Source organism: Oryx dammah, unplaced genomic scaffold (assembly GCF_014754425.2).
Source record: "Oryx dammah isolate SB20612 unplaced genomic scaffold, SCBI_Odam_1.1 HiC_scaffold_26, whole genome shotgun sequence".
Classification (NCBI taxonomy): Eukaryota; Metazoa; Chordata; class Mammalia; order Artiodactyla; family Bovidae; genus Oryx; species Oryx dammah.
Window position 1 is genome coordinate 1,458,533 of NW_024070210.1, and position 27,648 is coordinate 1,486,180.

The window sequence follows — 27,648 nt, forward strand, 5'->3', positions numbered from 1 at the left end:
TAGAGCAGCAATCTAAATTGTACAAATTTTCCTATATTTTATCATATATCTATTCATCCTTTAATACATCTTATTTTAAAGCATTTCAAAATAAACTGCAATCAATACACTTGCCCTCAAGTACTTTAGAGTTTATATATAGAGTTTAACAACTTTTTTTTGATGTAGAATTTTCACACAGTGCACATATCTGAACTTGTGCATTCGAGTTCTTAAAAAGCAGCTTTACTGGGTTATAATTTATGTACAATAAAATAACCAACTTGGTGCATAATTCAAGGGGTTTCATAAAGTGTAACCAAAGCCACAGTCAAGACAGAAACCCTTCCATCACTGCCCGAGTTTCCCTCATGCCGCCAACCCCTCCCACACCTGCACTTATCCTTAAGGGCACCCAGTGCAATGTGGGCAGCAGCCAGGCAGCCAGAGCAGGAGCAGGAGCTGGAGAGGCAGAGGAGAGGGCGCTCGCCGCCAAGCGTGCCCTGAGATGCCAGGGAGACCGGAAGAGTGGAGTCGGGGCTCAGGCGGGCTCCTCATAGGGCCCAGGCTGTTTCTAGAGGCGGGAAGTGGCTCGTGGAATCACGAGGTTCGTTCCTGTCTCTTAAGGAAGATTCTGCCAATGGAAGCACAAAGGTGCCCACTTCTTGAACCTGTTACGGTATGAGGCGTTCAGGAAGCGAGAGGCTCTCTGTCTTCAAGGCAGCGGCTTCAGGCAGTTCACAGATCTGAGCCTCAGTTTCTTCGTTTGTGAAACGGACTTCCTCCCAGGACTCAAGCGTCAGCTCACCCATGGGGTCACTTGAACGTGGACTCCCTGACCCCAACCTCAGTCCCAGCGGCCTCCATGAGGACCCCCTCTTTCCGGAGGCGGCAGGCAATGTGGATCCGTGCTTTCAGGGCAGGAAGTATGCGGTCTGCAGAGCTGTTAACTCTGTTCAGAGTTGAGAGCCTGGGCTCTGGGACAAAGGGGTCCTGGGACACAGTTTCCTCTGTAAACAGAGCCCCCTTCACCTGGAATCCAGAGGCCTCGTTGCCACCTGGCTGCAGCCAGGACTCTTCAATCTCCCCCATCTTTCAGAAAAACCCACCTGTGGTAGTGTGGGAGGGAGCAGTATTTGCAGGAAGTAGCTAATTTTTCAGAAGGCATGGGTTTTGACCCTCGAGTTTCCATTCTCTCTCCAAATGCCCCAGGGAGAGACTGCCAGCGTGGTACTCATCAAGAATCATCCCGATTTACACTGATAGAGCTCCTGCCCGCACTCAGGAACACCATGTCCTGTGATTCTTAGAGCAATCCCACCAGACACGAAGGAGGGCTATGAGCCCCACTTAACAGATGAGAAAGTGAAGACTCAAGAGGCATCATGTGACTCGCCTAAGGTCTCACAGGGTGTAGGGAGCAGAGAGCTGTGGCTGGGCAAGTCTAATGAACACGTGACTCAGCCTGGCCAATCAGAGGCCGCAAGGGGCTTCGCCGGCACCGCTGGGAAAGAGGGGTCTCCTTTGCTCTGGGATGGCTGGCCTGCAGCTGTGATGCTCTCTGGCTGGGTGGCTTGTCCAGTGCTGCCTGGAGCCTTGTACTGAGCCCACCCCCACCCGGGGTGGACCGTGCTAGTGGGCATCCTGAGCGGTCAACCATAGTCCTCTGGATGCCCACTCAGATGGCTGGGTTCCCATTCTGGGCTGGTCTCATCGTGGCATCCGCCTTTACTGTAAGCCCAGGGCTGCTGCTGGGTTCAAATCTGATAAGGGTTTCAATGTCATTAAAGCAGAAAGCAGGTTCCAAGAAGGCTTAAGCCTTACTTTTCTTACCAGTGGAAGGAACTGGTTAAATGAATTCAGTGGCTTTTCAACTTTACGTTTTTAAGCAGAATGCAAAATAAAACAAAACCACCCAGATGATACCCTTTACAGAACCCAAAACATGAGAGTGAAGGAGGCCTTCTCTGCCAGGAAGGAGGAGGCAGGAGACCCCATCCCTGCCTGCCCAGCTGCCTCCTGCCACAGTACCTACCCCCAACCCCCCTTCTGATGTGAACATTGCCGGCCTCTGAGGAACACTCTGAAAAACGAGCATCTTAAAAAAAGAATCTTTCAGAATTAACAGTCAACTGCATTCTAAGTTACAGGATGAAGAGGCTGAGGACCACTGGAAAGGAGACACACACAGAGGAATCCAGGGGACTCTGGGTCGTTGGAGGAGAGCGTGGTTCCCACCCATGAAGGGTGCTTGGACGAGAAGCACGGCAACGCCCGCTGCGCTGACCGGGGCGGCTGGAGTCCCGCGGGCGTCGTGACCCTTTCTGGGCCTCGCCCCTCCCTGCCAGCTCCCCTGCAGGGGCTCCTGCGAGTGAACACTTGTGTGCTCTGCTAGGCGCCTGTGAGCTGTCTTTTCTGTGCGTTTGTGGGGAGGGCTGAGGACCGGGCAGCGGGGGGCTGGTCCGTGAGTGGGGAGGATGAAGTGTCGTGGGAAGCTGCTGGATGACTACCGTCAGTCGGCGCATGGCGTCTGGGGAGCTTCGTGGGCCTCAGTGACACACAGCAGGCCCTTCCAGCAACTCCGCCACACACCCAGAAAGCTGAGGGAGGGGTGACGGGTCACACTCCTGCTCTGGAAAGTTTCAGCTGAATCAGGGGCACCCTTCCCAGTGGAGCACAGCTCACAATGTCAACCTTCCGATCAGAAGCGCTGACACCACCGTGAGTGTCCGCGCTCACGGTGGAAGATCATTTTGCGTCTATTTATCCACATTCTTTTAATGTGGGGAAGTTTGATAGCTTTTATTCCAAGGCACAGAAAAGAGTTAAGAAAATATACAATTTTTTTTCAAGTAAGAATGTCAACAGTGACCACTGAAAGGATAACCAACGTTCATGTCTGAAAGACTGACCTTTGCAGAGTTTTGTTGGGGGGCAGATAAAACATTAAGGGAAGTGAACACCCATTACAAACAAGGACATCCAGTGTTCAGGGCTCAGGCCTTACATGTCAACTTCACAGAGCTTTCCTGCTCTCAGGAGGGAACCCACATGTTCCCGTGTGTATCAGGTGCTTTGACATAAGGGATGTTCCAAATCCATGGTCGATCTGGGGGAAAAAAGATTATATGAGTGTAATACGTATCTGAAAATCCACTCGCCTGATAGGATCAAGTCACTCACAGGCTGGAGTCAACATATCACGAGAGCCCTTTTCTGAACTGAGCCCTTTTGGGTAGGAGCTTGCAGTAAAGGTTCATGTTAAGACACGGGAGCATGAACCCCAGGGTAAATGCTGGCTTGCCACTAAGGTTCACAAGTCCCTTCACCTCTGGACCTCAGTTTCCTCATCTGCACCTAAGACGTGGAGCTGGCAGGAGGATTAAAGGAGATACTGCTGCTGTTGAGTCACTCAGCCGTGTCCTGCTCTTTCGCAGCCCCAGGGACTGCAGCCCACCAGGCGCCTCTGTCCATGGGATTTCCCAGGCAAGAATCCTGGAGTGGGTTGCCATTTTCTTCTCCAGGGGATCTTCCCAACAGAGGAAACAAACCCACGTTCCTGCATTGGCAGGCAATTCTTTACCACTGAGCCACCAGGGAAGCCCATTGAATGAGATAAATGGATGAGCTGTGCCAGATGCCTGTTCCATCCGCAGAGAGAACCTGAAAAGGAGGGCGGCTCTCGTTTTCTTCTTTTGGGAGAAACCAGCAGTGACCATGGGGACAGCAAGGCCACTTCTCTCTCTCAGCTGGTCACGGTCACACAGAACCACGGGGCCCAGAGTCATGTCCCTGAAACGGTTTTGTTCTGTAACTTAAGGCCAGTGATTGGTGAGCCGTGAAGACCTCTGTGTAATGACTGTAGACCCACATCAAGGAAAGCAACAGGCCCTGGAATGGTACTGATAGAACGGAAAGAAGACCCAGGTTCAAATTCTGCCTTCGTCTTTGTCTGCGGCCTGGGGAAGGCTTGTGGATCTTGGTCTCGGGTTCCTCGTCTGTGAGATGGAAACTAATTACACTCGCAACCTCCCAGGGTTACTGTGAAGTAGGAAAGTGAGAATGACTCGGGAGCTCGTTCCCAGCATATTGCAGGTGCTCAGTAACTGTGAACTTTTTCTTCCCAAAGAGCCAAAATAATGTGAAAGTGTAAGTTGCTCAGTCATGTCTGACTGTGACCCCATGCACTATAGCCCACCAGGCTCCTGTCCATGGAATCTCCAGGCAAGAACACTGGAGTAGGTTGCCTTGGGGAGGGTGTAAATACATTGCAAGGATTAGAAATAACCCCCCCCACTGTTCCGAGCAACACTACTGTTCTGAGCAACACTACTGTTCTGAGTGACGGAACAAGTCCGAAGGGCGAGAGTGCTCACTCAGCAGGTCGGCTGGGATGGACCAGCCCCGCCCCGGGGGAAGGCGGGCCTCTTCCTGAGCAGAGGCAGATGGCAGCCAGGAGGCTGGCCTGCCTAACAATGGTATCTGCCACTCACGCCGCCCAGCCTCGCCATTTGTGTTGAATAGTCATAGAGTGACCGAGCAAACAGCAGCTCCCAGCAGCAGGAGCAGCCACAGAATGCCCAAGGTGGAAACATGTTATCAGAACCCTGCTCTCTAGCCTTTGGCCTCCGGATGGCTCGAAAGCAGTAAACCACACTTTCTGTTAATCTGCCTGAGAGGCAGGGGGCTGGCAGGGCTGGAGACCCGACTCTCTGGGTGCTCACTGGCCGCTCTCTTGCCCGAGAAACACCATCTTCTGCGTCTGCGTGTCCCTGCACTTTCTCCTCTTCCCCTGCAAACTGCTCTGTGGGGTAATGGCAGCTGTACTTCATCCCCGGGCAGGACACACTCTGACCCTTGCTGTTTCAACAGCTCGTCAAGAGAGTCTCACCAGGGCAGGATCTGTGGTACACAGACATTTCCTACTAACTTAAAAGACCCTCCAACAACCTGGGATTGAAATGTGCAGGTCCACTTTTGTGCCGGTTTTTTTTTTCAATAAACACATACTACATGATCAGGGGTTGGTCGAATCAGGGGATGTGGAATCGGGGACATAGAGCGCTTGTCACGGGACTCGAGCATCTGAAGATTTTGTATCCGGGGGGGTCCTGGAGCCACCTCCTGCGGACACCAACGGTGACTGTATTCCCTCCCTTCAAGATAAGCCAGTGAGGACCTGGAAACCACCCACCTGGCAAATGCCATGCTCTGTTTTAGAAATAACCAAATGTCTGTATTTCTTGGGCAGATCCTTTCCCATGCTGGCTGGAAGGCCCTCCACAACCTTGGGGGAAGGCCACACAGAAAAATATGCCAACAGGGAGCGGGTGGGGGGTTGTGAAGTCAGCATTGCCACTCACTGGCTGGGACGAAGCCCTGTTTCAGGCACGCCTCCTCGGCTGCCCCGTGAGAGAGTGTGCCCCGTGAGAGTCGTGTGTGCACATGAAATGCGTGTCAGTGCTGGTTAGGTGCTCTGCTCTGCCCGGCGGGCTTCCCAGGTGGCCGAGTGGTAAACAACCTGCCTATCAATAAAGGAGATGTGGTTCAATCCCAGGGTCGGGAAGATCCCCTGGAGAAGGGACTGGCAGCCCACCCCAGTGTTCTTGCCTGGGAAGTCCCATGGACAGAGGAGCCCGGTAGGCTATAGTCCACAGGGTTGGAAGAGAGTCTGACACGACTGAGCGACTAACCACCACCACCCTGCTCGACAAAGCCGAGGGCCTCTCCAGGTTACAGCCCGAGGGGAGGCAGGCCGGGGAGCGCCCTGCCGCTGGGATGCTGACCCTCACTGCGTCCGCACCACGCTTCCCTGTCCGGGCTGGCTGGGAACTGCCGGCATGTTTTTCTGGGACCCACCGCTGGAGAGCTCGTCTCAGTAGGTCTGGGCCGGGCCTGGCAATGCGCCCCTTTGTCAAGACAGGGCCCAAGGCCCAAAGCTCAGCACACAGCCCAGGAGGCTCAGCCTAAGGCCGTCATCACACTGGGTATTCCCCACCACCAGCACGTTTATCCAGGAGAGCTGGGAGGCTGGCGGGCAGGAAGGAGGGAACAGAACGGAAAAACAAGAGAGAGGAAAAGAGACAAAGGCATAGCCCGAAGCCAGAAGGGGAACGAGGCCATCAGGTCATGTCCTGGGTCAGGGACTGTCCTGCAGGAGTCCCAGGCTCTCTGCCAGTTCATCGGGGTGGGGGAGGGAATGGCCGCCCACTCCCTGTTATAACTGCATCAGACATTTTAAGTACAAGAAACAGTGGCTAACAGCAACTGGATGCTACTTCTGAGCTGGACACCGGGTTAGATGCTTTCAAGACCTCATCTCAGTCACTTTTCAGCAATGGGCTGTGCACTCTCATTTTCTCATTTTGCAAATGGAGACACTAAGGCCTAGAGAAGGCAAACCACCACCCAAGGTCACGCGATAAGCTGTCAGGCTGGTGCAAAAGCACCAGGATCTAAAGCAGTGTTTTCCATCTGTGAGCTGGAGGTGGGGAGAAGTCGTCACGGATTCCTTGAAATTCTGACAGAACCTCTCGCTAGTGAAAAACAAATATGGTGAATTTACAACATACTTAGAGGACTCAGAGAAATACACATGGCTTGGGAGGAAGGGAGCAAGAAGGCCTTTGGAAGCTGCCCATGTGACCAGAGAGAGGAAGCCAGCTGTGTGAGGCAGGAGGGCTTTGTCAGACGAGCGCAGATAATCTGAGAAAAGAGCCATCAGAAGGGCAGGCTCGGCTCACCACGAAAGCCAGTGAGTGAGGGTGGGAGGCGGCGAGACCCCAACCAGCCTTGATCAGGGAAGGAAGGGACCCGCCAGGCAAGGCCAACCCCATTAGGGAGTCCGAGGTTTTGCAGTATTAATGGGATGACACCCTTAACACTTTCCAATCAAAACTCAAACTTGCCCTGTTCACATTTAGCATTTGCTCAAAAACCGTGGAGTATACTGGGCTACCCCAGTAGACGTCTACCCTACAGGGGAAAATACAGCAGGATCTCCCCCTGCGTGAGCCTGGTGAAGCATGAACTCGCCTCAAAGCCAGACCTCCCGGGGCTGAGAGAAGCGCTCTGGGGCGGAGGGGCCGCGTCAGATCAGGCGCGGAGGTGGGGCCGCCCACCCGGGCCAGTCTCCCTCCAGAGCACTGGGAACCCGTGCCAAGACGCCTCTGACTTCCTCTGCGAAATATACCTGGTCTCTGACCTTAAAGTCCTCGCCTAGCGCTGCAGCTTTCAGAGGGCGACTTGGGGACCTACCTTTCACGGGGGTGGGCATACACCCGTCAAGTCAAAACGATGGCCATCCTAACATTAAGTCGTCACTGCCGCCTGGGTGTACAGAGGCCGCCCGACGTGGGTGGCAGCGCGGAGCAGCGGTGAGAACCCAGCCATCGGCCCAGACAGCAGGTGCGCCTGCAGAGCAGGGGACAAGGCCGCCTTCCAAACCAACCTGAGTTGGCGAATAGCCACTTTAGATATTTTTAAATATATCAATGGGCTTATTATAAATAAGTCAATAAGCACTTTAAAATTTATTGGCTTTAATTTATGACAAATGTCAACAGGTATAGAAACCCATGTAAAGGAAAGCTGTCTGTGGTCCTTGATGAGTAAGGGCACAGGGGGTTCTGAGACCCAGGAGCTTGAGAGCCGTGTCTCCAGGGCCGCGAACCTGTGCTCCCAGAGCAGCCCACTGGCCAGGCTCCCGCCAAGAGCCCACCCATGGCTCTCCCTGAGCGCCGTTGTCTCTGCGCTGGCACTCACACCCGAGCGTCTCTGTCCCCCGGGTCTCACCTCTGTTTCCGTACAGTTCTGGAGGCAGGTCGTACGGCACAGGGAAGGAGGCTGTGGGCTCCTGGCTGCTCCCGGAGAAGAATTTCTGTTTCACTTTGAAACTGTCCAGGTCCTGCAGACACACAGAATCTATAATTGCATCTCATTTTCTGGAAGAAGGTCCCAAGATGCAATTATATTTTTATGATGCTCACAACAGAATTCAGAGCTATTTTTGTGACTGTTTCGAGCTTTTTCTGATATTGGTTAGGTCAAATATATTTATGACACTCTGCAAATTACTCTTTCCTAAAGATGAGATGTCCAAGTTTCAGAAAATAAATTATAGCAAAGCTTGCAAAAGTTTAATAAAGTATATAAAGATATATGACAAAAAAAATTTTTGGCTGTTACAGCCCATTTCTACCAATCTCTGTGTACAGCAGCAGGGAGTATGCAGAAGATACTATCAAATACTTCGAATACTTTCAGTATTGCTGTAGTAATGGGCTGCTCACTCTGGTGAAGTATAAAAGTTGCTTTCATGTATAATGAAAGTGTCCAAGATAACAGGATACGAATGTAACGCGAGAACTCAACAAGACCCACCAAATGAAGGCTGAGTCCAAGAACTCCAGAAGAGGCTCATACTAACTTCGGATCCTCATTGGGATGCAAGGCCAGGTGCCGAACCTGGCTGGTGTTCACACTGCTCCCGCCTCCTCACACGGGGCCCGCCCGCCACGTGGGCGCCCTGGAGGTAAGCTGGGCACTCCCCACACCACTGACCATCCCCCGGCCCCTTCCCGGATGACCCCACTGTTTCTGCCTCATTCCTCTGGCCACCTGTTCACACTCATATCACTTCTTCTCATCCTAGACGCCCAGATCAAACGGGGCTCTGTCTCCAGAACCCATACAAATGGCCAGCCCTACAGTCCCTATCTTGGTGAGCACACAACTTAAGACTTGGGTAGAAGAGGCTGCTCCTTCCTGGGCACGGGGAGGGCATGGTAAGCGTCAGCGCTGTGTGGACCTGGCCTTTGGGCAGCCCGGGCTGCGTCTGTGCGGGTGCTAAGGGTGCTGTGAGAGGCTCAGGCTGCGCTCATTCACCCCACTCACGACTCCTTGGGTCTCTCTTCTGTGCCGGCCTGTACTCAATGTACAGGAGTCGCCACAACTGCCACAATCCCTGTTCTCACGGGATGTACAGTCTAGTGTGGACACGTTAAACAAACACATTTATGGAAGTAAAATAACTAATTACAATTTGTGACAGGTGCTATGAACAACAGAGGAGCCCTAGAAAGTAGGAGGCCTGCTTTAGATTTGTCGGGGATGGGTGCTCAGCGGAAGCCCCCCTAAGGTGACATTTTAATCACACTTTGAAAGGTGACTTGTATTTGGTCAGGTGAGGGTGGGTCCAGGTGGGGGGCACAGGGTCCCTAGTGGCCCAGAGGCACCGAGAACTTGTGTGCGAGAGGAACTAAGCAAGGCGGCCAGGGGGGATACTGGGCCACGTATTCACCAGGCCTCAGCTTCCTCCCTTGTAAATGGGAACTCAGTCATGTCTGACTCTGCCACATTCCTCAGTCCAGGGGATTCCCAGGCAAGACTACTGAAATGTGTCTCCATGTTCTGCTCCAGGGGATCTTCCCCACCAGGGGTCGACCCTGCATCTCCCGCACTGACAGGCGGGTTCTTCACCACTTCCAACTCCTGGGGCGCCCCAAGCTTCCAGAAGTCGTTGCACTGATACATCTCACTTCAACATCCAGCACAGGCCTCGACGCACAGCTGGTCAAGAAACGCCGAGTCGCGAAAACGGGGTTAAAGGACCTGCCCCGCTTACTTTCTGGGCATCTGCACGGAAGCAAACGCAGCCACGTGCGTGGAAGCACTGCAGGCGGGGGGGACGCCCGCCCCAGACGCGGGTGAGTAAAGCTGCGAAAGGCAACGCGTGAGACAGGCAGAGTCTGCGCAGAAAAGGAAGAAAGGACCTCGTAATGGTGGTCACTTAAGAAAAGGCTCCACAGAAAATATTTTTGCTGGACCTTGAAAAGTTGATATAATTCTGATGAACAGAGAGTTGGCAGGGAGCAGCATCGGGGGAGGCCAGCCTGAGGGCAGGCCCTGCAGGGGTACGGTGAGGGAGGCGAGGCGAGGCGGGGGAGCGCTGGAGAGGGAACGCAGCGGCAGGCTGCAGAGGGCGGCGAAGGGGAAGCAGCGTGGACACCTGCGGCCTCTCCCTGTTGAATCGGGCCGGCTTCTGGCCACAGTGATGGCACGTGGCCTGAGTCAGGGATGTGGGGAAGAGACCACCCTTCTCTGGGGAGCTCGTCTCGCTACAGCAACCACGGACTGAAACTGCCCACCCTGTTCGGGAACGACAGTCATACCCTGCATGAGTTATCTTATTACAAGGGGTCCCTGCAAGAAACGCAGAACAAGCTACCCGAACTGGAAGCGTCTGGGAAAGGCCAAAAGGGGAGAGGAGACTCCAGCCCAAGCGTCTAGCAACCTCCCAGAATCCTCTGTGCTGGAATCCATTCGGACTGGCCAGACGCAACCTGGAAACTAACCCAGTCCCCATAAAGGCTGGGACGGTGAGACACATGGCAGAGCGGTCCTCCTGGGCTCCCTCTCCCGCCTGCTCTGCTCCAGAGCACCCCTTCCCAATAAGGTCTCTTGCTTGGCCAGCACAAGTCTCCTCAGACAGTTCATTTCTGAGTGTTAGACAAGAGCCCTCCCTCAGGGCCATGGAAGGTAACAACTTGTAACAGTTCGGCAAGGTTCACGTGAGCCCCAAGCTGCAGACAGATCTCCAGTCCTTCAAAGGAAACCGGCGTTAGAAGAAAGGAACCCCGATGACACCGCCCAGACCTCTGGATTCAGCCCCGCCTGAAGCAAGTTTCAGCTTGCTTCACTTACAACTCGGGGTGTCACAGGACCCTGGTGAGAGAGTGGCCTTTACTGTGATGTACAGTGAGGAGTTGCAAAAGGTTTTCTGAGCAAGTAAGTTCCACCGTAAAGGCGGACACAGCAGCCCACTCCAGTATCTCTGCCTGGGAAATCCCATGGACAGAGGGGCCGGCGGGCTACAGTCCATGGGCTCACAGTCAGACACGACTCAGCAACTGAACAAGACAGGATGAGCCGAATTCTGGAAACCCTGGCCCTTGACATCTTAAAAGAAAAAAGAGACCAGAGGTTGGGAAGTGATGCCTATTCAATGATTATCAAAAACTTTATGGAGTTTCAGACAAAAAACGACTTTCCTCTTCTTTAGCTCCTGGCTTACTTGCGTTACTTCTCAAATGCGCATGGTGAGGGATGATGAATCTTTATGGCTCAGACCCAGATCACAAGCCTCTCTGTGCCATTCTGTGGTGGCCGATTCACACACCAGGAGTTTTGAGCTGTCCATGCCTGACAGGAAGCAATGCGCTTTCCCCCTAGACTGCTATTTCTGACCCCAATTCTAGGGCATCATACATTTATAAAGAGTGCCACTTTCCCCTTCAATCTGGATGTCGAATAATTCGAGGCTGTCTAATCATCAACATTTATATGTCACAGTGGTACCAGCTGGCATTTTACAAAACAGAGGACGGCACCGTCCCAGGCACGGGTCACTTTGAAGACAGCTGTTATGACAATATAGTGATCAAGCACCAGGTGAGAGGGTGGCCGTGGACATGCATGAGGAGCTACTGGCTCCCCCATCAGTTCCGGGAGGGAAAGAGCTGGTCCTCACTGTGACGGATTAGGCTTAGCAGCTTAGCTCAGTCACAGACAACAAGAAGCAGGCTCACATTTCAGTTTGAGATGTAATTTATGTTTCCAGTTGCATCTAACCGAGTAGCATCCTCAAGCAGTAAAACCCTAGGCAAGGTATCAAATGTTCCTGGGTGAACCCTAGCAGCAGATGAACCTTCTGGAAGGAGCACCTTTCATCACAGATGTGCTGACTGGCAAGGAAGCAAGTTACAGGAAGGTGGCTCTCTCGCTTTTCCTGAAGCATAAGGAAAAGAAGGAAGCCCAGAGAAGTGAGCGGGCTGAGTCTCACCACTCGTGCGGGGCTGCATCCCCGTCACTCAGGCTCCTACAGACCTCGAGTCCCTGAGCCTTCAGACCCTGTGCTCGGGGAGGGCTCCTTCTTGGTCCCTGGACTCTCTCCAATTCTGTGCTGTCTCTCTGAGCTACTTCTAACTGAGCACAAAGGAGGCCCGGGGGGTCACAGCCAGGAGACAGCCATCGCTGCCGCACTGGTGGCCGACGGCACTGGTGCGTGGTGGGGCCTGGAGGTGGGGGCAGAAGGCAGGGGCAAGGCGGCGGGAGGCACGCTGCCCCTATCCACCGTGCTGCCCGAGGACACAGAGCGCTGTCTCTTGGGCCTCGGAAGCCTTCAAGGCAGAGAGAGACAGACCCTGACGGGCGGCAGAAACTGCTTCAGGAGGAGGCCGGAGTTGAGTGGGGGCAGATGGGAAGGGTCCCGGGCAGCAGAGACCAGGACCAGCAGGGGCAGTGGAGGCTGTGCCCAGCAGACGGGACAGGACGTGGGGACTGGACGTGGACCACTGAGCGGCGGGGCCAGGACGTGGTCCTGTCAGTTGAGCAGAAGAACACAAGGGGTTACAAAGAAACATCACCTGAAACCCGGTGCTCAGCCGTGGCCTCCTGGGGAACTCTGAGTGCCTGAGCCGTGGCCGGGCCCCAGGCAGGGTGGCAGAGCTGGTGTAGGGAGAACAAGGGGACGGTTAAGGTGGAGGCACTTGTAAATTTTATTAGTTCTTCCGGCCAGAGCCACGCTTGGCAACAGAAATGAAAAATGTTTAACCAGAATGGAGAAAAGCGAAAGCAAAGCCATGCAGACTGAAAGCTGGCGGGCATCTGTTTGCAGCACCTTTGCCTCTGATCACAGGAAAGAGAAGCCACCGTCTCAGGAGCACGTGAGCCTGGGGCTGAGCAAGGGGCTGGGCCGGCCCTCAGCCTAGGACAAGGGCAGGGAGGCTCGGGACATCGGGGCACCGTTCTGAGACGGTCTGTGCGTTATTCCCAGAGGTGGGAGGGGTTCTGGACAGAGCGCTGGGCAGCCTTGTCAGTGTCTATGTTCGTGCTCAGCACACAACGAAGTGCACAGGTGCACAGAGGGAAGACTGTGTCTCCCTGAAGCACTCGCAGACGCCCAACAGCTAGAACACAGCTGCTGCTCTTCCAAATCACGAGGTGATCTTTCCTATATGAGATTTCTCTGAACCTAGATGACTCCGTCTAGCCTAAAAGTTAAATACGCCTCAATTACAGGTGTGGAGTCCTGCCCCAAGGCCACAGGTGCAGGGCCTTACACCATGGCCACAAAGGCAGAGACTGGACCAAGGTCGTCCCTGAAGCCGACTGAGCTCCTGTATAACCACAGCCAAAAGCTCCTCTGGTATCACCAGCAGGCCTCCTGACCCCGCATTAGGCAGAAATGCTCACCCCGGGAGTCACCGTACAGGGACCTAACCAACCCCTAATGGTGATCTGCCAGCAGGAATTGTCTTTGTCTTGAGGCATAAAAGTTGGCTACTAACTCACAAAAAATGCCAACTCTCCCCGGCCTGTCAGGAGGCAGCAGCCCGCTCGCTGCACTTGCAGTGCCCGCTTTATCTCTGCTCTTCGTTCTTAATAAACTCACTCCCTTCTGAAATGCTCTGCGTCTGGAAATTCTTTCCCAACCTGCATTCAGACTGCCACGATAAAAGGGACAACTCAAAAAACAGTATAAAAGTGGAAGGGTGAAGTCAGACTGTGAAGGAATAAGGTCTTCACTGAACAAACACTGGTTGAGCACCTACTGTGAGTAACAACAGCCAGGGGGAGCACAGTCAAATGTGTCTCGACATTAATCCCCAAAGGTCTTGAAAGTGTTCCCGATCAAAGAGAAAGCTGCTGACTCCACGCTCCATGGCGAGTTAGGTTAATCTCAAAACGATGTGTTCACTGAGCCATGGATTTAAAAGCAGCAGAATGGGCTTCCCTGTGGTCCAGACTCCACACTCCCAGTGCAGGGGCCCTGGTTTGATCCCTGGTCAGGGGACGAAGTCCCACATGCCATAACTAAAGATCCTGCATACTGCAGCTAAGGCCTGGTATAGCCAGAGGGGAAAAAAAAAAAAACAGAAAAAAATGGGAACACATCAGCGTTTGGCTACCTGGAACTTGTCGGCTTTCAGATCAATCCCAGAACTTTCAAATGGCACCACCATCATGACTGCGGAGTGCCGGCTCTCCACCCGCTGCAGTCTGTAGGCCACGCAGCGTCTGCTCCCACGCTTCCGGAATGACCGGCCCCTAAGATGGCCACGGAGAGGAGAGCCGCTGGCTTCCTGCGGGTGGCACCTGCCGCGCTTGAGGCTGCCCCCACGCTGAGCACAACACCTGACCATGTGCAATGCTGGCCCCAAGTCCGCGTTCAGGAACGCAGACGTCAGGATGGTCCACTGATGAAGGACAGAAGTGGCGATTCCGACTGCTGCTAACTCTGTCGTGGTCCTCTGCTCCAGCAGACGCGTGAGCCTCCCTGCCTCCAGGGTGGTGCTCAGGCCAGTTCCTCCATAGCCAGCCTCTCCTGTTCCTCTCCGCTGACCGAGAATCCTCGGGACCCTTCGCTGCCCTCTCCTCAAGACGTTCTGCTCCGGAAGGTGGTCTCCGGCCATCACACCCCAGAACAAGTCTCACACTTGGCTCACTCCTCCCTTTGCTGATCTTGTAGTAACTTTCACATTCTGGTTCACAATCTTTATTTAAAGACTGTTATTAACTTTACCCAAAGCAGGATCTTCCATCACCTGCTGGATATACTCCTTGAGAACAGTGACCACATGGCACCCAGAACAGTGATGGGGAAACAATTCACAGCTGTGTGACCTCCTGACCTTGGGCCAGTCATGAGACTGAAGAAGAGAACCTGCGTGCACGCGTGTGAGTCACTCAGTTGCGTCCGACTCTTTGCGACCCATGGACTATAAGCCCACCAGGCGCCCCTGTCCATGGGAGTCTCCAGGCAAGAATACTGGAGCGGGTTGCCGTGCCCTCCTCCAGGGAATCTTCCCCACCCAGGGATCAAACCAGCATCCTTATGTCTCCTGTGTTGGCAGGTGGGTTCTTCACCACCAGCGCCACCTGGGAAGCCCAAGGATGGGAGCACGCACCCCCCTCCCTCCCGTTCACGCAGGTCAGGCACCCCCCTCCCTCCCGCTCACGGCGGGTGAGGCAGCCGCGTGGACTTACAAACACTGAGGGCAGAAAGAGGACGCCGAGCTCGTAGGAGCGGATCATTAGCTGGGTGCCGCCCTTCTCCAGCGCGCCCCAGGCGGCCTTGGACAGGTTGGCGCTGTGGGGACAAGAACAGAGCGGGACTCAGTGAGGCGTCTCGGCGTGGGTCAACTGCCCCCAGCGGCGAGAGCAGCGGTCAGCACCCAGAGCCCCATTCACATCCATTCAGCTTCCGGCACAGTCCTGCATTTGGGGAAAGCGAAAGTGAAGTGAAAGTGAAGTCATTCAGTCATGTCCAACTCTTTGTGACCCCATGGACTGTAGCTACCAAGCTCCTCCGTCCATGGGATTTTCCAGGAATGTAAATCCTGCTGTGTTCTTCAAGGTTTATCCAACTGCTCGAGACAGCTTCACCCTCATCTGCGTTTTCCCTTGAGGGAGGGCTATTAAAATAATTATCCTTCCTTAGAAAGATTCCTCCCTCTTCCTATGAAAAACCCTTCCTGTTCACGACCCTGCTGTAGCCCTAGCCGGGATGTCTGATGTTGTTGTACATAAAAGCTGCACTTAAGAAAAAACCAAGTCAAGGATATGGAAATCAAAACCACAATGAGCACCCCGTGCCCGGCAATGCGTGGGTGCTAAGTCTCTTCAGTCGTGTTCGACTCAGTGTCATCCCGTGGGCTGTAGCCCGCCAGACTCCTCTGTCCAAGGGATTCTCCAGGCAAGAACGCTGGAGTGGGTTGCCACTTCCTTCTCCAGGGGATCTTCCCGACCCAGGGACTGAACCTGCGTCTCTTATGTCTCCTGCATTTGCAGGCGGGTTCTTTACCACTAGCACCGCCTGGGAAGCCTCCATTACACCTGGGAAGCTCTGTCAATGGCTATGGTCAAAAAGACTACAAATAACAAATGAATGTTGGTGAGGATGTGAGGAAAAGGGAACCCTGGTGCAGTGTTGGTGGGAATGTAAACTGATGCAGTCACTATGGACACAGTATGGAGGTTCCTGAAAAAACTAGAAACAGAAAGAACTGCTATAAGACCCAGCCATCGCACCCCTGGGTATATATTCTAAGGAACAAAACAAGCAATAAGTTGGAAAGATACACGTACCCCATGTTCACAGTAACATTATTTATAATAGTCAAGATAGGGAAGCAGCCCAAGGCCCACTGCAGATGAACAGATAAAGATGTGGTGTGCTATGTAAATACAGAATGGAATGTTACTCAGTAGTGAAAAAGTGAAACTTTGTTGCCATTTGCACCACCGTGGATGGACACAGAGGGTATTATGCTTATGAAGTCAGACAGAGGAAAACACTGTATGTTACGACTGATGTAAGGAATCTAAACATAGGAAACAACTAAATATGCTGAAACAGAAACAGCCTGACAGATACAGAGAACAAACCGGAGGTCACCGCGGGGAGGGGCCAGGCTGGGGGAGGGGTGAAGAGGCGCGGGCTCCTGCGCCCAGAGTAACCAGGCTGCAAGCACACACGCTTGGGCGTCGTGAAGAAGCCGCCCGCCAACGCAGGAGACTCAGGGTTGACCCCTTGTCTGAGACGACCCCCTGGAGGAGGAAACGGCAACTCGCTCCAGTATTCTTGCCTGGAGAATCCCATGGACAGAGGAGCCTGGTGGAATCTTTCCAGACCTGGGGATGAACTCATGTCTGCTGCATTGGAAGGCAGATTCTTAACCACTGGACTACCAGGGAGGTCTAGAGACATTATCTTATAAAAAACTATAGATCGAGTATAATCTATAAAAATACTGAATCACTATATTATACCTGAAAATAACATGACGACTCAATTGTACTTAAAAAACAAACTATGTCAATATCATTTTACAGAGTAAGATGATATTGATAAACATATTACCTTTCCTGCTAATTTTACTTTCAGTCAAAAGAAAACAGCATTGTGTTTTATGTAGATTAAGAGCTGTGGACATGGCTGGAATTGCGGTGGAAGGAAGGAGGCTGGGGCCCGATCAGAGGGGAGGCGCCAGGGCAAGCAAGTCACCAGGAGTGGAGATGGAAAGGCTCTGAGGCATCTTTGGAAACTCTCCTGCAGCAAGTTGGGCCAGAACCTCTCATCCAAAAGTTGATGACTCGCTGGAAACATTTTTTCAATTAGGTTCACCCAAATTCTATTTCATTTTTAGAATGGAGAGAAAACCTCAGCTTTTTAGACCCTTAAAGCCTGACTTTACTGGGTAACAGAATATTAAAAGATTCATCCGCTGAGGCATCGACTATTTTCCTGAGCTGTGGGCTGGAACTGCTGCTGTGGGAATCCGAGTCAAGGAGAGACAGGTAGCAGCAAGGTGAACAGGACTGGTTCTCGTCAGGTGCTGGAGACCAGAGCTGAGGGAGCTCTTAACGGAAGTAAGCCAGAGCGTCAGAACACAGAAACGTATCCGCAGACCCCCCGCCCTCCTGAACAGATGAGGGAAACCCAGCAGTGTATCCACAGACCTCCCGCCTCCTGAAGGGACCAGGGGACTTCCTTTGATGTGCAGGAGACAGTCATGAACCTCACCATCTGTGATGTGTCACGAAAACGTAAAAAGGAGAGGAAGCGGGAAGCTGGCAATACAGTGATATTATGACTCTAGGAAAAAAAACTGGCTTCTTAGAAGTCCAAGATGACAGCATGCTTTTATTTCTCTTGCTTGTTAGTAATGTGAAGTGACCTCCCAGGCAGAGACACAGGTTTTAATGGCAAAATCAACCAGTATGAGGTGGAAGCCGTCTTCCTGTGAATTTTTTCCCAGCTTCTAGATTATCACCGCCTGGTAACTCTCTCCAGGTGTCAGCATAGCACCGCAGGTTAAAGGCACTTTCTGGAAGGCTAATTTCCACTTTTCCCTCACTAGTTTCATTTTCTTCAACATCCCAAGATCGGAGGGCTTATTCCAAGATGAACATCAATGGAGACCATGAGGAACCTCTTCAGATGGTCTCTTCCAGTCCTCCTCTGTATTTGGCTTCTAAGAGAATTCTAAGCACCTAGAACCTTAAAGTCTATCCTGAGTAATGAGACTAAGAAGTCTTTTCCAGACTTTCTAGGTGATAAAACTTTTGTTCCTTGAAATAGCACCCTTAAAAATTCTTTACACTCCGAATACACTTTGGACCACTGGCACCCTGGACGGCCACAGTCCGGACACGGGGTGTACATGTGCAGACTCTGACCTGCCTGCGTGTGTGTGGACGGTGAGGGTGGGTGCCTGCCAGTGTCTGGCAGAGGCACAGTGGCACCACAAGCCTCCTGACAGCACGCTCTTTGGTCCCTGAGACGCCAGAGCAGCCTTAGCTTCCAGTCGTCTCCGGCCCGCGCCCACGTCCCCTGCCTGTCCGGGCTTTCCGCTCTGGCCACCGCGGCCCGCGGGCTCGCTCTCCGTGCCTCCTCTGCCTCCCGCCGGCCCGAGCTGCGGTCCTCCCCCAGGGCTGCGCTTTCTGGGTGCTGTCTGTGCTTCATCACCAGAGAGGGCTGGGTTGGAACTGACTTTGTGTTCGCTGGGGGTATCAAACTTCGGAGGGCGGGACTCTGGATGTGCTGTGTTGTACCGCCTACCAGAAGTAAGCCGCTACGAAAGTCAGGCGGCTGGGTTAAATCACAGATATCTAACTACAGATATGAAGGAGCTACATATGGTGGGCTGACTGTAAGTCATCACTGGGAAAGTAACAGAGAATAAAACAGGGGCTTCAGGGGGTGGAGATGCACGTTAGTTAGGGTTCAGCCAGAGAGCAGAAGCACTTTGGGGGGCGGTGTGTGTACTGTATTATATACAACATATATAATTTACAGGGATTTGACATCAGAGCTCTAGGAGTCAGTAAAGCAGTCTGCGTAACGTTGCTGACTTTGCCCTGATTCCGCAGCCTGAAGTCTGCAGGGTGGGCAGGGGCCAGCGAGGATGCACACACAGCGGAGGACAACAAGCTGGAACCACAGCAACAGCGGAAACGCCACACACAAGCTAGAGCCACGGCGCCTTCGGGGCTGCCCTGACCAGAAACGTGCAAGAGAATGGACTCCGCGAAACAGACCTGGCTCAGCCCAGGCAAGCGGACGTGTCACGAAGCCTCCGTGGGGCGGGAGGACTTCCCCCGAGCCCCCAGCTAAGCAGACCAACAGTCAGTTATTCAACTGGGCAGTTTATGGAGCCCTGATCACTGCAGATGGTGACTGCAGCCATGAAATTAAAAAGACCCTTACTCCTTGGAAGGAAAGTTATGACCAACCTAGACAGCACATTAAAAAGCATTGCTTTGCCAACAAAGGTCCTTTTAGTCAAGGTTATGGTTTTTCCAGTGGTCGTGTATGGATCTGAGAGTTGAACTATAAAGAAAGCTGAGCACCGAAGAATTGATGCTTTTGAACTGTGGTGTTGGAAAAGACTCCTGAGAGTCCCTGGGACTGCAAGGAGATCCAACCAGTCGATCCTAAAGGAGATCAGTCCTGGGTGTTCATTGAAGGACTGATGTTGAAGCTAAACTCCAATACTTTGGCCACCTGATGAGAAGAGCTGACTCACTGGAAAAGACCCTGATGCTGGGAAAGACTGAGGGCAGGAGGAGAAGGGGACGACAGAGGATGAGATGGCTGGATGGCATCATCGACTCAATGAACATAAGGTTGAGTAAACTCTGGGAGTTGGTGATGGACAGGGAGGCCTGGCATGCTGCAGTTCATGGGGTCGCAGAGAGTTGGACACGACTGAGAGACTGGACTGGACTGAATGACCAGGAGCTCAGCTGTGGTCCAGTTTCTGCCATGGCCCACAGAGCATGGCTGTTAAGAGATCTGATCTCAGCCCACAATATGGGAATTCTGTCCCATGGCTTAAAGCTTGAAGGCTACATTTAAACTAATAACATATAATGGACAGTTCCTAAAATAAACCTCGGCAAAGCACAGGAAGGCCGTGGAAAGGACACGGAGAAGGAAGGCAGGCCAGTGTTGAGAGCAGGGCCCTGTGCCCCAAGCCCAGGAGAGGACACTGCCCTCAGTGACACCTGAGAGCACTCGTCTTCCTCCTGGGCCTCAGCTTCTGACCTCCAGAAGGCGGGGTTTCAGCCGATGAGCCCAAACATCCTTTTCTGGACAGCAGTCTACAATGACTAGAGGCATCCGTGCTCACCTCTAACGAGATCAATCCCTTCACCTACATACTCTGACCACAAAGACAAAATCCACGCTATCCTGCTGGGAAAACAGCCATGCGAGAAAGGAGCAGGGAGGTGATCTCTGGGCCAACTCTGCCGTGTGCCTCTGAAGGCCAAGAATCTGGTAACAGCAGCGTCAGCAGAGTCCACCACCTCCCACCTGGCCTGAGCCCTGGCGCAGCTGATGGAGCTGAAGATTCTGCTGGAAGGGGTGTGAATCCCGGAGGATGCCTGCTGTTCTGGGGACTGTGTCCTCTGATACAACGTCGCTTTTGTCATTGATCCTTGATCTTTCATCCCTGGTCCGCTGCCCCAGCGCAGAGATGCCCAACAGACTGGGCTTTTAGCCACGCCTCCTGGTGGAGGGGGTGGGCAGCAGACGCCACAGACAGAGGGTGGACAGCTGGACAGCGACTTGAGGGGGAATGGGGACGGAGCAGCTGGGTGACGAGGGTGGGAGGGACGAGCTTGGGCTCGGGCTGAGGTCCCGCTGTCCCCAAGCCCCACAGCTGCCTGCCTGCCTCTCTCTCTCCCTCTCACACACACACAATGACGCAGCGCATGGCATTCCCCTTTGCATTTGCTGCAGACTGCCCTGTGCTGAACCTGAGCTCTGTTTCTTGGCATGTACTGAAAAACATTTTTTGTGAGGAATATGGACAGATACTTTCACTGCAAAAGATGTGAATTGTATCTAAGTATACGCAAAGACAGAGTCTTTAATTCTGATGGATTCTCTTGCATTTCTAAACCTGTTTGATTCTGTGACTTTTCTACTTGTAAGTTACGCCATCAGTCTTTTTGATTAACATACAGTGAGCTTTAGTTTCCTGTTGCTGCTCTGTAACAAACTGCCACAGATTCACTGGCTTAAAACACTGCCAACCTTTGATCTTACACTCTGGAGATGAGCCTGGATGGGGCCTGCTGTGCGGAAACAAGGTGTCGGCAGCTTTCCTATCTTTCTCTCAAAACCTCTGCTGCCAGCCTTCTACTCAAATAATACTCTAAACTGCCAGACCCCATGGGCTTTCTACACTCCTTATTCTTCTAGACCAGTGGTTCTCACTGGGGGTGATTTTGCCCTGAGGGGGCATTCAGCAGTGTCTGGGGACATTCTCTAGAGGTCAGCAATGCTGCTGGACACGCAACAGTGCACGGGATGCCCCGGACGCCGGGGTGCCACGGCTGAGCGCCCGCTGCAGACCGCTCTGCTGCAGGGCGGCGTTCCTCCTCCGCCCCTGGCCTCTGTGGCTCCCTCTCCACGTGCCTGCCCTGGTCTCTCCCAGCTCTCGGACTCAGCTTCTCTCGTGTCTGCTGCTCTTTCCAAGCGGTTCCGTACCCTCAGGAGTTTGAGCAAACTCCAGGAGGTGGTGGAGGACAGGGAGGCCTGGCGTGCTGCGGTCCATGGGGTCGCAGAGTCGGACGCGACTGAGCGACTGAACGACTGAACGACTGAACGACCGTGCCCCCTAGACGGATGCTCTGTCCTCGCACCTCTCCTCTTGTCTCTTCCCTGGGACCTTCCCACTCACCGGCGGCAACTGTCACTTGAACAAAATGACGCTCAGACTCGGCCAGCTTGGGCGGCTCACCAAATTTCCAAATGGGCATCTCCAATCACAAGCTGGATTTCTCAATGGGGAAACCGCATGGTCATTCCAAACCCAACTTTCTAAAAATCGAAACTCATCAGCATGCCTTCCCTTCTGAAAACCAGCCTCCTCCTGAATTTGCTTCTGCCCAGTCTCAGGCAGGCTCAGAAGTTGCAGTCGTTTGGACTTGCTGGCTCATGTAGCAACTATATAGAGGCAGGCATCCAGGTTTTTTTCTTCTGCCCCTTGTAACATCTTTTGTGTGTGTGTGTGGCTGTGTTGGGTTTTTGTTGCTGCATGCAGGCTTTCTGCAGGTGTGGTGCACAAGCTTCTCACTGAGGGGGTCTCCCTTGTGGAACACGGGCTCTAGAGCATGTGGGCTTAGCCGCCCCAAGGCATGTGGGATCTCTTCGGACCAGGATTCGAACTCATGTCCCCTGCACTGGCAGGCGGATTCCCAACCATGGACCACCATGGAAGTCATAACATCCTCTGTTTCCAAGAGATCTCCCCAGTTCAGCCCCTCCTACTCCACGTGCACCACCCTGTCTCTGCTTGTCTCCCCCTGGGGCTCTCTAAGTGCCAGTGCAGCCTTTCTCCTGAAGCATATATCAAAGCTTAGGAACCGCCACAGTCTGACCAAATCTATGCTCTTCAAATTTATCTTGCATCTGCCCTTTCAGGATTCCTCTCAGTTCAGTTCAGTCGCTCAGTCGTGTCCGACTCTTTGCGACCCCATGAATCACAGCATGCCAGGCCTCCCTGTCCATCACCATCTCCCAGAGTTCACTCAGACTCACGTCCATCGAGTCAGTGATGCCATCTAGCCATCTCATCCTTGGTCATGCCCTTCTCCTCCTGCCCCCAATCCCTCCCGGCATCAGAGTCTTTTCTAATGAGTCAACTCTTCACATCAGGTGGCCAAAGTACTGGAGTGTCAGCTTTAGCATCATTCTTTCCAAAGAACACCCAGGGCTGATCTCCTTCAGGATGGACTGGTTGGATCTCCTTGCAGTCCAAGGGACTCTCAAGAGTCTTCTCCAACACCACAGTTCAAAAGCATCAATTCTTCGGCGCTCAGCCTTCTTCACAGTCCAACTCTCACATCCATACATGACCACAGGAAAAACCATTGCCTTGACTAGACGGACCTTAGTCGGCAAAGTAATGTCTCTGCTTTTGAATATGCTATCTAGGTTGGTCATAACTTTCCTTCCAAGGAGTAAGCGTCTTTTAATTTCATGGTTGCAGTCACCATCTGCAGTGATTTTGGAGCCCCCAAAATAAAGTCTGATGCTGTTTCCACTGTTTCCTCATCTATTTCCCATGAAGTGATACTGTTAACTTAATTGATATACTGACTGCCTCCACATCTTTGCAAACATCATTTCCTCCACCACGACGTCTCCCACCCTGCCGCTCGTGGGATGACAGCCCTTTCCTCCTCCACAGATTCCAGCTCTGTGAAGAAGCTGTTGGTGGCTATTCTAGCCCACAGATGTATGCTGGCCCTGAATCCTGCAGATGTTAGGCGGGCGAGAAACTGTTATTAATTCAAGAAAAGAGCCTGACACACAAAGGCTTAGAAGATGTATCAAGACTTTTGTTCACTGCAGCTAAGAGAATTAACCACAAAAATGTAGAGGAAAGGTCTAACTGTTGACCAGGAAGCAGGAGAGGCACAGTGGAGCAATGGGTGAGAGCAGAACCTGAGTGTGCACACACTTCAATCCTAATGAGGGCCGACCCCGCTCATCTTCAAGTCCTGCACCTACAGAGAAGGGCGACACACCTGCCTCATAAAGCTGATGTGCAGGCACCTCCCTGCTGGACCAGTGGCTGAGGCTCCAGGGATCGGACTAGATCCCACAAACTGCAACTAAAGGCCCTGCATGCTACAACTAGGACCCTGCACAGCCAAATAAATATTAAAAAGAAAAAAAAAAGTGTGTAGAATCCCAGGCTATCTATTACCATCATGATACTCGGCTAAATTTATGGGAGGGTGACTCTGGTTCTTCTCTGGTGGGGCTCACCAAGCCCTGCCCTTCTCCAGAAGGCAGGTCCTTCAGGTCTCCTAACCCTAGAAGGTTATAGTGGTAGATGGGTTCAAAAATTACTCATCAGACTGCTTCACTGATTTAGCAATCCCACCACAAGGGTCTGAGGCAGAGACAGAGTGACCTTCTATTTTATTTTGTAAAGAATGATTTGGTCTCCTGGATACAGATACATGTCCCCCAAATTTCACTACAGATATGAGAGATACAGTGCCAGGAATTTAAAAGCATAGTTAAAATTAAAGCAGATGTCTCGTGAGGTTAATTACCACAAAGGACACATTGTATCAGCTGTGTTTTGGGGGCTGATATCTGACTTACAGATACAATATATTAACAAAGCAACATCAGCAGGGAAAGAAAAATGAAAATGACTATGACCTTGCTTTCCCACTGATAAGCGAGGTGAAGCGTTAGAAGAGATCCTTGGGAGTGGGGTTTGCGAGCAGTGCTCCTGACCGACTCTGGTCACCAAACAGACGAGGAGTCCACACGCAGCCTCACTCTGCTTCTCAGTCACAGCCATGGCCCGCTTCCTAATCTGGACTCAGAAGCCAAGCTCCCATTCCATGGCACAGGCCAGCCTAAAGGCCAATCTGCACTGTAGAAGGATCCTTCTCTCTTTGATCCCACAAATCAAATTAACAAGGGCTTTAGAAGCCATCAGGTTAGCATCCAGAATCCAAAATGGCAAAGAATACTGTGCTGTGGGATCAAAAGTTGCTTTTCAAATCTCAAGTCAAAATTGGTATTTAGAATATCATGTCAAAGAATTTCAGCGTGTACTTAATAGTAACCAATGAGCCACAATTGCTGGCTATTTCATTTTTGACTGAAACGTTCCGTTATTTTGCTCCGTCTCCTGTGGTTGATGGGCAAAACAAGGACTTGAAAAGAGCAACAGATTCGTAAGATTTTTAAAACTAATTAATTTTCATTGGAGAATAATTTATTTACAATATTGTGGTGGTTTTTGCCATACATGGACAGGAAGCACCCACAGGTGCAGGTTTGAGTTCTGGTTTTGGCCAGTTGTTACCTTGGGCTTAACATCCTTTGGCATCAATTTCTTTGCCTGTAATATGGGTTTAGCACCATATGTTCACTTCACTGGGTTATAATGAGGGATAAATAAAACAACAATCAACAATGAGGTGAATGTGCTTAGGAAACTGTGAAGCACGGCATGAAGGGAACATCTGGAAAGCATGAATACTTTTTTAAAAAAAGGATTTGTTTATTAAGCTGTGCCAGGCCTCAGTTGCACTATGTTAGATCTCGATCCCTGACCAGGGATCGAACCCAGGCCCCCTGCGTGGGAAGCATGGAGTCCCAGCCGCTGTACCACCAGGGAAGTCCTGGAACGTATAGGTGTTTTTAACAGATCTGTGAAATGGTGTTAGGCGGCTTTGGGAGGTTATCTATTGTAATAGTAACTTTTTCTTAAACATGAAGTGAAGTGAAAGTTGCTCAGTCGTGTCTGACTCTTTGGGACCCCGCGGACTTCTCCAGGCCAGAACACTGCAGTGGCAAGGCGCTCCCTTCTCCAGGGGGATCTTCCCAATCCAGGAACTGAACCCAGGTCTCCTGCATTGCAGGCAGATTCTTTACCAGCTGAGCCACCAGGGAAGCCCTTTTTTTAAACCTAAGTGAAGTGAAGTCGCTCAGTCGTGTCCAACTCTTTGCGACCCGTGGACTGTAGGCCACAAAGCTCCTCCGTCCATGGGATTCTCCAGGCAAGAATACTGGAGTGGGTTGCCATTTCCTTCTCTGTTCTTAAACCTAGGGAGTCCTCTATTCAGAGCAGGACAGTGGGCTCTGGGAGTGGTTTCCAGAACCCCAAGGGCTCCTTGGACACAGCACGAAGCCCTTAGTAGCCCAGTCGCTGACTCCCCACGTGGGGAAGCAGCTTAGAGAATGGAAGGAGCTGTCAGGCAGCAGAGGTGTGGCTGCAGGCAGTGGACCATTTGCACATCCAAGTAACACCGAAAGGTCTGATGAATAGCCCATATCTGGTCAAGTAACCCAAGGGCCCTTTAAAGGCTTTCTGAAGAAGAGCCCTCCCCTGGGCCCCCAGCAAAGTCTGTGAGGGCAAGCCTCTGGCCTCTGCTTCCCCAGGCCCCCGGTGGCACAGCCTCTGCACTGAAGCTGTGGAGCCCATGAGTGGTTTCCATTAAAATCTCACAGGACGCGTGGGAAGCCTCCCTGGGGTGAGCGACGGCCCCGCAAGCCCTGCCGTGCTGGCAATTCTCCTGGACAGTTCTGTCCGCAGCCCTGTGGGCGATGTGGTTCCTCCAGCTGCCCCGGCCTGCTCTCGCCAGCCCGCTCCTGTGTCCTCCAGGTCTTTCTGCTCTGCCCTTCTGCAGCCACCTTCGTCTGGAACTTTGCACCAGCTTCTTGGTAGTTTTTTGTGCCCTCATGCTTTAGTTTCTCTTTTCTATCCCATAAACCAATTCCAGAAAGAGTACATGACTTGGAAGAAGGAACTGTTCAAGCTCTGGTTCGACCATGTCCTCGAGGAGCAGCCTTGGCTCCGCGCCGTTTCTATGTTCATGAAATATCTGCTCTCCTTAGATCCAGAGAGCACAGGGTGGCATCACCATGAAAACTGCACATCAAAGCCTTCAACAGTGATAGACATCATCAGTAACACCAGTTCGCAGGCCCCGAGCGCCCGCACCTGAAAGCCCCCAGTCCTCTGACGTCACCCGGGCCGCGAGCCCGGCCCCGCCCACCGGCCGGCCGCCCCCGCACAGCGCCGCCTGCCTGCCCTCCTGCAGCACGCTCTGCCTCAGGGTTTCAAGGACACGGCTTCTTCCACCTGGTGTGTCCCCTCGGTCTGTCACACACAAAACGGACCATGTCCCAAAGCGTGGTTACTTTACGCAGAACTGGTCTCTCTCTCCTCTGAACCATCCCTTCCCCGGTTTTTGCCACCCTGGATACCCTTAACTGCCACAGAGGGAACTGTGAATTCCCATGAACACACACACGACTCTAACTCTGCGCTGATGAAGTGCTCGGCAGACTGGCAGACCGAGCCATCACTAACCCAAGCTCGGGACATGGGCAGGCCCACGGGCCCAGCCTGGTGCTGAGAACAGGGGCAGAGTGTGGATCTACAAAGGCAGAGCAGATGAAAGGGGCTCACAGTGGGACGGCAGAGACACCCACGAGACCCAGGCTCGCGGGCATGAAGCTCTGCGCCATGTGGTTGGGTCTGGTGCGGACAGAGTAGCTGGGCAGAAGCTGGAGGAGTGAGGCCCCAGCTCCGGTCCCGGATGCCAACTAGGAAGTGGGAACTGATAACCAGGATGAAGCGTTTCAAGAGAGCCCTGAAGGGATGCTCCAGTGGGCTAGACTCCAAGCTGCCACTGTAGAGGGCATGGGTTTGATCCCTGGTCAGGGAACTATTTAAGATTCCGAATGTTGTCTCTGGTGCAGCCAGAAGAAAAAAAAAAAGAGCCCTGAAGATTTAAGCACTGGACCGTGTCAAATCAGGCACAGAAGGGATGGTCGGTGGCTGGACTAGTAGAGGAGGATGCACAAGGCTAGGGAAGAGCAGCCTCAGGCCCCTCACAGCAGCCACGCTGTCATCTGAGTGCGCAGCAGGGGCCACAGTGGACAGCCACGGCAGAAACTGAAACCTCACTGCAGGAGGAGGGAGGCAAGGCTCTGGCAAAGCAATGGCAGGAAGTCAGAGCATTCTGGGCTAAACACTGGGAGAGAAGAGCTGGGGGGAGATGCCTGGCTTAGCAGAGGGGGAGGCTGCTAACCAGAAGGAGGCAAGG

The 27,648-nt window shown here is 52.7% G+C and overlaps 1 protein-coding gene across 4 annotated transcripts in view; it reads right to left on the reverse strand.

Moving 5' to 3' along the window:
* Positions 1 to 206: 206 nt before the first annotated feature.
* TDP1 (tyrosyl-DNA phosphodiesterase 1) overlaps positions 207 to 27,648 on the reverse strand; it is a 70,877-nt gene continuing 43,435 nt past the window's right edge. For 3 of the 4 annotated variants that reach the window (XM_040227478.1, XM_040227479.1, XM_040227477.1), the window contains 3 exons: positions 15,028 to 15,130; positions 7,774 to 7,885; positions 207 to 3,088 (listed from right to left, as the gene is read on the reverse strand). In XM_040227478.1, coding sequence (XP_040083412.1) covers positions 3,015 to 3,088; positions 7,774 to 7,885; positions 15,028 to 15,130 — 289 coding nt within the window. In that variant the 3' untranslated portion in view covers positions 207 to 3,014. Of the gene's footprint in view, positions 3,089 to 7,773; positions 7,886 to 15,027; positions 15,131 to 27,648 lie in introns of those variants that run through there. The other variant, XM_040227480.1, reaches the window with a different exon arrangement.